This window comes from Trachypithecus francoisi, unplaced genomic scaffold, assembly GCF_009764315.1.
Source record: "Trachypithecus francoisi isolate TF-2019V2 unplaced genomic scaffold, Tfra_2.0 Lachesis_group2, whole genome shotgun sequence".
NCBI classification, from domain to species: Eukaryota; Metazoa; Chordata; class Mammalia; order Primates; family Cercopithecidae; genus Trachypithecus; species Trachypithecus francoisi.
The window spans coordinates 108,346,915-108,359,067 of record NW_022681465.1 but is presented as its reverse complement, the minus strand read 5'-3'; the positions used below and the strand labels follow the sequence as shown (position 1 = coordinate 108,359,067).

Here is a 12,153-nt window from a genome sequence, read left to right as displayed (position 1 = left end):
AAAGCAACGTCCCAGAGAGACATTAGTTTCCCAAAGGCCCAGGCTATGGAGACCGGGATAGTGTAACTTACGCCTGAACTAAAAAGGAGGGCAGTACGAGAGACGGGAGGGAACGTTCCACCAGGGGTTAGAGGGCGCGGGCAGCGGACGGCGGGTGCGGGGTACCACCCTCCTGGAAAAAACCCGCCCCGCGGGGCGTGGCGGAGACGGCGGGCCGCGCAGCCTGCGCATGCGCCGGGGTGCCGGCCATGCCCATATAGCCACCGCCTCTGCGCGTCGCCCTCCACGGTTACCCCGGCTCTTCGCCCCTCCTTCTCGCCGCGCTCGAGGGACCATGGCCGAACCTCGCGTGAGACAGATCAAGATCAAGACCGGCGTGGTGAAGCGGTAAGGAAGCGGGAGCGGCGCCCTGCACCTCCTCTTCGTCGCCTCGTGGCGGCCTGCGAGGCTGAGCGGAGCGCAGGCCCGAGGCGGCCTCCGAACTCCAGGCCGCGCCCGAGCCCGCCGGCCTCGCACGCTGCTTCCCGTCCCTCTCCGCTCACTAGCCGCTCGGATTTGCGGCGAGAGTCGGCGATGGGCCGGTCTCTCGGCGTCTGCGGTGGGGAGGTGGTGGGCCGCGGCCTTGGGAGGTGGGAGGGCGAGCCGGGCCCTGATACCATGCCTCCTGTGTGCGTGCGCCGGCGTCTCCTTGCTGAACTTGACCCGGGGAGGCGGATACCAGATGTGCTCTCAAGTGGACTTGAAAGCAGGCTCTGAAGTTTAGGGGGACGCCAAGGATCCTTGCTTCGTCAGAAAAGAGACCGTAGTGGAGCCGTGTGGCCTAACATGGCTGGCGTGACTGGCAGGCTTTGAGAACTGGGCCTGAACTTCTAGCACACTCAGCAAACTTAATGTGGCTTCACTTTCTCCAGTCAGACTCCCCGAAGAGGCTGTGAGATGCTGTTTAAATAACTTGTGAACCAGAAGTATCTGAGACAGGTCTTAATTTAGAAAGTTTATTTTGCCAAGGACGTGCCCATGACACAGCCTCAGGAGGTCCTGACGACATGTGCCCATGGCGGTTGGGGCACAGCTTGGTTTAATACATTTTAGGGAGACCTCAGATATTAGTCAAAGTGTAAGGTGTACCTTGGTTCCCTCCAGAAAGTCGGGACAACTGGAAGGGTGGGGGGCATCCAGGTCATAGATAAGAAACAAATGGTTGCGTTCTTTTGAATCTTTGATCAGCTTTTCACTTAATACACAGTTTACATGTGAGAGGGGTGGAAGAATAGTCACTTATGCCTTAGTCTGCTAAATGAATCTGTGATTTTACATACACAGTAGGGCAGAGGAAGCAGATACCCAGTTGTCTCAGGTGGGTAGGGGGTGACTTTGAGTTCTGTCCTTTGTCCCATATCTGTGAAGATAAGCTATCAATTTCCAATGCCAGGGTGAAATACAACAGAACTGTTTTAGAATGAAGATCTTGAGGCCCACAGGAATTTCCTGGTGGGCAAATCGTCAGGGAGGTATGTAGCTTTTTTTTTTTTTTTTTTTTTTAAATCTTTGTGACTGTCTTATTCAGAAATAAAATGAGAGACAGGTTTGCTTGATGCAATTCCTAGCTTGACTTTTCTTTTTGGCTTAGTGATTTTTGGGGTCCTGAGATTTATTTTTCCTTTCACAAACTCATGGGTAGTGCAGTCCTGTAATTTGCTCAAATTTCTGTAAACCAAAAAAGTTTACCTGAGACAGGTCTCAATCAATTTAGAAGTTTATTTTGCCAAAGTTAAGGATATGCCTGTGACAGCCTCAGGAGGTCCTGATGACATGCGCCCAAGGTGGTCAGGCTACAGCTTGGTTTTATACATTTTAGGAGACGGAAGACATCAATCAATACATGTACCATGTACTTTGGTTTGATCTGGAAAGGCAGGACAACCAAAGGGGGCTGGGGGCAGTTCCAAGTTATAGGAGGTTTTCCAATTGGCAATTCGTTGAAAGAGATTATCTTAAGACCTGGAATCAATACAAGGGAATGTGTCTGGGTTAAAATAAAGGGGTTGTGGAGATTAGGCAGATGAAGCCTCCAGGTAGCAGGCTTCAGAGAGACTAGATTTCTGATGTTTCTTATCAGACTTAAAAAGGTCCCAGACTCCTAGTTAATTTTCTCCTGGATCAGGAAAAACACCTGGACAGGGAAGAGGATTCTGTACAGAATGTAGATTTTCCCCGTAAGAGACATCTTTGCAGGGCCAATTCAAAATATGTAAAAGATATATATTTTAGAGTAAAATGCTTTTATTTCTTTCAGATCCTGCTAGTTGTCCTGTGATGCCATATTAGAGTAAGGCTGGAATTTGGTGTCTTATTGCTACAAAAAGCCTTAAAATCTGTTTTAATGTTAATGCTGCTTAATTGTTCCTGAGTTCCAAAGGGAAGAAGGTATAATGAGACAAATCTGACCCCCTCTTCCCATCATGGCCTGAATTAGTTTTTCAGGATAACTTTAGAATGCCCTTGGTTGAGAGGAGGAGTCCATTCAGACGGTTGGGGAGCTTAGAATTTTATTTTTAGTTTACTTTCCTGAGTGCTGGTAGACACTTCAATGATCATTAGAACTTTGTTGTTCAGACCCAAGAGGAGCAAACTTTTTGATGAGAAAAGATATTCCAAGAGAAAAGATAAACAGCCTTCTGAAGAAGCAAGTTATTCTGTTGTAGCAATGTCTACTAAAGAAACCAACTGGTTTCTTCCTGTTTGCCCACCTTTCCTTTGTTTATTGGTATTTCCACCAGAGGAAGGACAAGGCAAAAGAGAGAATGAATTCACTTTTTAAGATAATGCTTCTGAGTTTTAGCACAGCATCCCACTGTACTTCCCTGGAAGCTTTATTACCAAGGCAATAAGGAGACCATGTGAGTAGGAGTTAAATGCACAGCCATTTCTGAAGTGAGACTGCTTGGGTTCAGATCTTAATTCTTCCCTTTATTGTATGTTGTGGAATATATTACATTGTGCTGTGCCTCTTTTACCTTATTTGTAAAATAGCGCAAGGACCCAACTCATGCAGTTGCTTGCAAGAACTGCCTGCTGTGCTGTTTAATACAGTATGTGGCAAATAGCAAGTGACTAGTAAATGTTAGTAATACTGTTTGGATTCCCATTTTACATATGATAAACTGAGGTTTAATGAAGTTAAAAAAAATTTTTTTTGTCTAAAGTCACACTACTAGTTAGTGGTAATACAAGGAAAAGGACCAAGGTTTCTTTTTTTTTTTTTTGAGAGGGAGTCTTGCTGTGTCGCCCAGGCTGGAGTGCAGTGGCCGGATCTCAGCTCACTGCAAGCTCCGCCTCCCGGGTTCACGCCATTCTCCCGCCTCAGCCTCCGAGTATCTGGGACTACAGGCGCCCGCCACCACCCCCGGCTAGTTTTTTGTATTTTTAGTAGAGATGGGGTTTCACCATGTTAGCCAGGATGGTCTTGATCTCCTGATCTCGTGATCCACCCGTCTCGGCCTCCCAAAGTGCTGGGATTACAGGCTTGAGCCACTGCGCCCAGCCCCAAGTTTTCAAATCTACAACTTTCTTCTGTAAGCTACAGTGCTCCCGTAAAGAGTATTTTTAAAATTTGTAGTAGGAAGGGAATTGAGATGTATGTTTGGAAATATAAATAATCCACCCTATCCCTCAGCTCAGAGTTCTTTTGTTCACTTTTACCAGACTTACTTGGGTTATGTCATTTTAGTCAGTATATTTGGCAGAACCATCAGGGTGTGTTGCAGAGTGCTGTAGAATGGAAGTCATGAGAAATGACTTCTAATGGTAGTTTCCCATTCATTTACTTACATGACCTTGACATTTCTCATTCCAGTGATCTCTACTAGTTTATAAAATTACTTAGTTCAAGTAGTTACATGCTTACAATATATATTCTAGAGAAAATATTCATTGAGATTATTATAAACTAAGTTTTTGACTTTCAGACGTTCTCAATGCTTATGTAAACTGCTTAGAAATAAATTTATCATTTTATGAAACTTGGTCATAGTTTACTATTATCTCAGATTGCTTATAAATTAATGGAAATGTCTCCCATACATTTTAAAATGACTTCTCTGTTGACATTTTGGGGTATAGCTTCCCACTTATGTATTAAAATGCAATTAAAGAAAAACCCCTAAACTTTCTGTTTTAGCTGCTTATTACTCCCATTTTGCCTTGGTGTATCACTGTCTGACTCCATAAATATTGTCCCCTACAGTCTTTTTTTATTTTTCACCTGAAAATTATTTTACTATGACTCTTTCCATCTTCTGCCTTAGTATCCTATTTTTATTTTATTTTATTATTACTTATTTTTATTTGAGTTCTGGGATACATGTGCTGAACATGCAGTTTTGTTGCATAGGTATACATGTGCCATGGTGATTTGATGCACCTATCGACCCGTCATCTAGGTTTTAAACCCTGCATCCTATTTTTAAAAATCTATATTTTATGTCAGCAAAGAAAAAAATAGATGAAGCAGCAATGGCAACATATTAATAATTGTTGGAGTGAATGATCATGGGACTTCATTATATTCTTCTGTACGTAAGTTTAACATTTTTCATGATAAAAAGGGTCTAAAAGATATGATTTTTCCTCTGTCTCCAAAATTAGTTTCAAAGATATCTTAATTCATGATTCAGACATGTTCTTGGTTTTGTAAAAGGGATTCAGTTCATTTTTTTTTTTAATCAGTGGTTTAGAAACCTATTCTCAACACTCTTTTAAATCTGTTCTTGACACTCTGTTTCTGGTTAGATGTTCATTTTCCATAGCCCCATTTATCTTCGGAAGTCGCAACCTTTATTTGGAAGAAGAGGTTAAAGTCATTATTCATGCCCCAGATCCTTCAATTTTCTCTCTAGAAATTGAGAGCAACTAGAAATTATATTCTGCGTATTTGTCCTAGAGTTCAGTTTGGGTAGGCTATACTAGAAAGGGTGGATTAATTTAGTTTCTAATTAGATCTGCTGGAACACTTCAGGTGACTCAGAAGTTCCTGATAGTTGGTCTGAGGAAGAAATGTGGACAGGCAGGTTGAATGTTAGGGGAATACGGAAACAGGCAATAAGTAGATGATGGTATTTGGCATCAAGGAGATCCAGCCATGCGTGGAAGATGGTCATTTCAGCATGTTGGCAAAATGGCAAAGGTGACCTAATGGATAACAGCCCACATTAGAAAGTAGAAACAAGTTTCAGGGCCAGTATTTTTAGGCCCTGGGGAAATTGGCAAGAAGTTTACAGTGAGTGTCCTGTTCCTAGAGAAACTTTGTTACCTTCTACAGTAAAAGGCAAAGCATCTGATTTCTGGGAAGTGAGTTTCAAGAGAGAGAGGTTGGATTACTGGGAATAAAGAAAGAGTCTAGATACTAGGAATGGCTTAGAAGGTGAGAGTTGGACAGAATGAGGCTGAATTGGTGCTAAGTGTCTAACTCTGAGGGCTCCTTAAATATCTTCCTCCCAGCAACAAGATTTTAATAGTTTTATTATTTTTAGTTGACACACACATATTTACAGGGTACCCTGTGATATTTTGTCACATGTATACATTTTTATTTTTTCCGAGGACTAATTCTTGCTGTGAAACTAGAGAAATGTATATAATAGAGGCTAGAATGGTTATTTTATTATTATTATTTTTATTTTTTCTGAGACAGAGAGGCTGGCTTGGAGTGGTGTGATCTCGGCTCACTGCAGCTTCTGCCTCCTGGGTTCATCCCTGCCTCAGCCTCCCAAGTAGCTGGGATTACAGGTGCTGGCCACCATGACCGGCTAATTTTTGTATTTTTTAGTAGAGACAGGGTTTCGCCATGTTGGCCAGGCTCATCTTGAACTCCTGACCTCAGGTGATCTGCCTGCTGTGGCCTCCCAAAGTGCTGGAATTATAGGTGTGAGCCACCATGCCTGGCCCTAGATGGGTTATTATACTAAGATTCTTTGAGCAGCAGCTTTTGTTCACATGTGACTCACTGGTAGTTGGTGTTAGTTGGCAGGTTTGGGTGTGTCTGGCTCTTTTTTTTTTTTTTTTTTTTAAAGATTTGAATCTGTGTTATTAATCAGATTGCTAGACCTATTGATATCTGTGACAGGATCACAACTAATCTGGCAGCCCTAGCAGAGAGTTACCAAATAATACTCAGTTTTTCCCCCCAGCACAGAACTGTTGAACACTGTGTTTTTTTGGGGGCGGGTGGGGAGCGGGGGGATATCTAGGTGGCGTCAATTATCCCAGTTTGCCTGAGACTGAGGGGTTTCCCAGGATGTGGTTTCACTGCTAAAACTGGGAAAGTCCCAGGCAAACCGGAATGATTGACTCTTCTTCTGTAACTAGCTAACATAGCTCTGTTTTATGTGTTGTGTGATTTATTTGGAGGCTATTTGCAGATAGTACAACTGTGAGTTGTATGTTGTACCTTAATTTAAAACTTAAGTGCATGGTGTAAATGTGAATCATTGACAGAGTAGCTTTTGTTCTGTATTTAAATTATTAATGATTTAGAAAATAATTTTTACTAAAGTAGGAGAAAATATAGAATTGATACTTTCTAAATGTGGTATTTCAGATAAGTGACTTATATCCACCAAAAGTTTCCAAGTGAGATTTGTGTTTACAAAAAAGTTTGTTTTTTATTAGACTTGTGGTAAATTCTAGAAATTATTCTGCAAGTAAAAACACTCATAATCATTTAACATAAAAGATTATTTAACTTTAAAGCCAACTTACTTTCAATAAAGCCTGTTAAACTAGGTCACTGGTGAGTGAATGAATTGATTAAAAATACTTTCTTAAATATATCTTTTTATAACCATTTTGCATTGGTAATGGCTTAAAATCCAATGTGAACAAAGAATGTTAGGGCATTGGAAATAGCACTGACATTGGCCCATAGTTTTCCTCTGATTAAATGAAAGTGACACCAGTAGATTAGAATGAGACTAGGACAATTCACACTGCAATTGTGTTAGTTTAACTTTAACAATCTTTTAACACTCTTGTTTAAATGTAGCTGACATACCATAATTACAAATCTACAAGCCTTGATTATAGAATTTTACATCATGAACCTGTGGGGAAATTGTATTGATTTTTTTTTTTTTTAATAAAGCAAGCATTGTTCCCAAACTATGGCATCTTCCCAAGTTTGTTTATATCTGCATCTCTCATATACAACTGTGTATGGTGTAGATGCTATGTGTAGCAGACATGAAGACAACATAAAAGGTATGTAAAATCTCTACACTATTAGTTCAATATAGTACTGATATAAAAAGTGAAGAATGCAAATAACACATATACTTAAGTAGACATAAAGTTTCCCCCCATTAGCTTTAGCTGTGTATATACTTCTTATATTTAAGGCAATGATGCATAGAAGTATGGTGGAGAGTATGTGGGAGAGGTTAAGAACATAGTCCTGTAAAGTATTCCTGTAAGATTTGCTAGCTTTGTTTTCTTTTCTCCTCTTTTGCACTGTACCCCATTGTTAAGTTCAGCCAGATGGCTACCTTCCTCCTTTGAAATTTAGCTAGTTCCTTTAGGAATTTCTGTAATGTATTCAGTTCTCCAAAGTGGTAGTCAGAGGCCATGTCAAAATGGATTGCAGGTGGTCAGCTCTTCACCACATTCTGCCAACTACTTGGCAAGTAGTTACTCTTAGGAGCAATATAGCAGGCAACCATATGTCTCTGCAAACTGGAAAGGGAGAAGGCTAAGGCCTCTCATCATCACAGTTTTCCCAACACAGGGTATTTTATTTTCCAGGTTGAATGCGGAGATGAAAGATCCTTTGCCCTGTATGTGTATGGGTGTTTTGTTTTTTCATTGTATTTTTTTGTTTGGTTGGAAATTCTGAAAATCTGTAATAAGCAAAGTTGGAAAATTTTATTAATAATGCCAGTCTAAGACTCTTAAGACAGTAAATGCTTAGATATGTGATGTATGTGATGTCTATTCTAGTATTCTACTTCCAGTAATACATTTATAAAATAATATAATAATGTTCTATTGTGATGTTGTTGTGTCCAAATAGAACTGATATTTTTCTGTTAGTAACTTGTCATAGGTCTAACTAATCCAAAGATCACCATTTAGCAGCCACATTCAGAACCTACATCTTACTGTCTTTGAATCATCTGGTATGGTGTTGGCACATAATACTCAGTAAAAGCCTTTGCAATGAACAGATGAAGTAATGAAATCTTCCTTTATAAGGATTTTGAACCTGATTGGATAAGCAGTAGAGAGCCACTGAATCAATTACTGTATTACAGCATAATAGTTACTATAGTTATTTATTCTTGCAGTGAGAGTTAAACAGATGGGCTCCCAGACTCCACTTACTACACATTATTACATATGTGACCCTGGGAAAGTTACTTAGCCTTTAAAAGCCCCAGTTTTCTTAGCTGGAACATGGGGTTAATGAAAGTACCTTTTTTTTTTTGTATTGTTAGGAGAATTAAATAAGGTAATCATGTAAAGCACTTAGCCCAAATGCCTGATATGTAGTAAATGTTCAATAAATGCTAACTGCTCTCATTATTATCATTAACACCTATCTTCGTTCATTTGTGCTGCTATAAAAAAATACCTGAGACTGGGTAATTTATAAATAATAGAAATTTATTGCTTATAGTTCCAGAGACTGAGAAATCCAAGATGAAGAGGCCAGCAAGTGTCTGGTGAGGGCCTGGTCTCTTGCTTCTAGGATGGTGTCCTGAACACTGTCTTCACATGGCAGAAGGCATTAAAGGGCCCAAGGCTGTGTGAAGCCTCTTTTATAAGGGTCTTCATCCCATTTACAAGGGAGGAGCCCTCATTACCTAATCACCTTCTAAAGGCCCCATCTCGATTTTGGAGGGATACTAACATTCAAACCATAGCAGCAGCAGCATCTTTATTACTTTTCTGTAGATTATCAACAGTGTGGATGAGGACTTAAGGATGAATGGTTACTGATCCCCAGGAGAGACCCTGGAACTTGCTTTAGTTTAAATTGTGATAAAACCTTGTGTTTTAGTTTTTTGTTCTGTTCACTGATTGTCTGTAGAGAGAGAAAGGAAGAGTATGAACCTTGTGTTTTTGAGTAATTTCTAAGACTTTGTAATGATCATCTTTTTGTGATCATTGCTGAGGCAGTGATTCCCTACCCCCAAGGCCCAGCAAAAAAAAATCTTCAGTTTATATCAATTATTTGTACTTTTAATGCTTAAAAAACACTGTGTCTGTATCATTAGTACAATGTGACAAGGCCAGTTTTGCTTTTTTATTGGACTATCATTAAGTTTATTGTAGGGAAGAGTAGTCAAGTGAGTTTTGGAGAAACTCAATCTGTAAATGATTCACACAATGATTACAAGACAATCTTACAGTTCTAGTGCTGGATTATAGTTATTTCCAAATCCTCCTTAATGTTTTTTAACTGAGTTCTCTGTTTGTTGTTGTTGAGATCCTTTCACTTCCACAAGTATGTTGTGGAGCTCTGTGTGTGTGTGCGTGTGTATTCTAACCCAGGGTTTATTTGTCTATAAAGGACATTGGAGCAAGTAGGCATCAGCTTTTTCATTAAATGTTCTTCAGCTTCTGAATAATACTGTCATGATTTTAATAAATCATTTGTTGCCTGAAATACATTTGTACTCTATGAAATTTTTGAAGACCTACAAGTCTGCAGAAGTGTATTTGAACTTACATTACTAGTATAGTATTATAATTTTGATCTCCAAATCTGCAATGTTAAGTTCTGAAGACAGTGCACTATATACAAAGTATACAAAGATTTTCTTAAGGCCAGAAAGTTCTTCACATCTTTTCAAAGGGATAATGTCTAATAATATCATTGCTTTTCATAGAATTGTTTTTCAACAAATAGACACTTAATAGATATTTGTCAATTGAGTTAAGGACTGGAGGAAACCAGAAAAGGGTTGATGAGGGGGAACACATCAAAAGACTGGAAATAAAAGTTTGCTTTATAAATAAAAGTGAGAGACTTAGAAATGGAGAAAGAAAAGAGAAATAACCTCTCTTAAGTAATAACCACCCTCAAATAATTAGACATTTTTCAGGATAGTGTTTTTATTTTATTGGAGATATAAAAGATACGAAAATATATCAAGAATTTGTTTAAAAGCAACAATTTTACATTTTTTAAACTAGGAAGAGACTAGTCTATTGTGGAAAATTTAAAAATTATTACAGTTCTATCAAAAAGTTTTTGTAGTTTATCTAGAACTAACTAGAATAGACTCTTTAATTCTAGTGTAATAGAGGGGTGTGTGTTTGTGTGTTTAACTGCCTGATAAGTTACATAGACTAATCCATTCCAGGTTATTATTATTATTATTTTGTAACTTAAGAAAAATAGTAGGAACATAGGTATGTTGAAATCTCATGGGGATTAGGTGGTATTTCAGGGAAACAAAATAGCAAAGGTTTTGTCCCAGTCCTTAAGGAATTTGTACATTGTTAAGTTATGCAGTATACATGTAAATGAGGATTTATTCCTAGAACTTCAAGTATGAGTGCACTAATGTATTTTTTCATTCTCATTTTAATGGGTATTTAGTTTAGTTTTCTTTTTTCTTTTTTATTTTTTTGGTCCTAGTTTTTCCCTTGTACAAATGGTGCTACAATGTACATTGTTATGTATGACTCTTAGAAGACATATGTAATGTTGAGCATAAGGCAGAAGTTCTCAAAGAGTGGATTTCAGGTGTGTGGAAGTGTATCCCTTCTCAGCTATAAGGATGGCCAGGTGTGACCAAGAGCAGCCATGAGATATATGGGGGAAGAGTCATTTAGACAGAAGAAAGAGCAAATTCAAAGACTTGAAAAAGGGAAAGATTGGCCTGTTTGAGGAGCCGCAACCAAGTGAAGGAGGGGAAAAGGGGTAGGAGATTCAGAAAAGTAGGAGGGAGAGGGTACAGGTCTTAGAAGGACTTCATGTAAGGACTTGGGCTTCAGATGTCATCATCTCTATGAGAGTTTCCTGGCTATGTCCAAAGTTAGTGCTCCCTTTTCTGTGTTCCCAGAGAACTTTGTAGTTTTCACTATGATAGTACTAAAAATACATTAAGCTATTTGTTCTATTTACTAGGCTGGTAGCTTCCAAAGTATGGCCTAGGAACCCCTTGGGGTCCCTAACACCCATTCAGGGGTTCTGCAAAATAGAAATTGTTTTTATAGTAACTAAGACATTATTTGCCTTTTTCACTTTCATTTGCTCACAATTGTACAGTGGAGTTTTTCAGGGACTATGTGATGTTTGATACTGCAACAGATTGAATGTAGAAGCAGATATGAGAATCCACCTGCTTTTTCAGACATAAAGATTTGCAAATATGTAAATAGTGCCCTTTTTCTGTTTTTTTTTTATTGTTTTGTTTTGGAAAATAAGATTATTTTTCACAAAATAGGTTATTTTTGGTAACACTGTAGTACATTAATTTTGTTATTTTGAGTAAGTTAACATTTAAATTTTTCTAACTTTAAAAACAAATATGTTAAAAATTTCTGTTTTAATTTCTAATACAGTAAATATTAATAGAGATAATTCACATAAACAAAGCTCCTTGGGTAGAGTTCAGATTCAGATCACATCAGGCAAGATGTTTTCTTGTTTGGAATGGAGAATTTAAATTGGGATGGCTAGCAATGACTTTTGAGTTTTGTGGAAAAAGGAGACAGAGTTTTGAGTTGTTTTTGGTTAATTCTAACAGAAGATAAGAAAGCACTGTAATACTCTTATTATTGGTGAATAAAGTGTTTCACATATGTATTTTATTATTGGCTGGGATTTAACCCTTCAAGTGCTAAAAGTATTTTTAAAGATACCTTTAGGAAAAGATTTCCCCAAATATATACTTGCTTCATCGAATTACATTGCAATTTTCTATAAATTAGTTGTTTTTTTTTTTTTTCTGAATACTGCTGTAAAGATTTTAAAGATAGGTAAACAGAGTTAAAAATAAAGATGGGAGATTTAAGTGTGCTTTAAGGAATGAGTCCAAGTTATTTACCCCAACAGTGTTTTCTTTCTTTGGATACTGGTTGTATAGAATTGAATTAATCTTAATCCTTGGTTTATGCCACATACTCATTATTGGTCCATGCGTG

General features: G+C 38.5%; 1 protein-coding gene across 1 annotated transcript in view; it reads left to right on the top strand.

Annotated features, from left to right (window-relative positions):
* The first annotated feature begins 217 nt into the window (after positions 1–217).
* Positions 218–12,153, top strand: part of TBCA (tubulin folding cofactor A) — a 71,532-nt gene continuing 59,596 nt past the window's right edge. Inside the window, exon 1 of the mRNA XM_033179937.1 lies at positions 218–387. Coding sequence (XP_033035828.1) covers positions 230–387 — 158 coding nt within the window. The 5' untranslated portion in view covers positions 218–229. The remainder of the gene's footprint in view (positions 388–12,153) is intronic.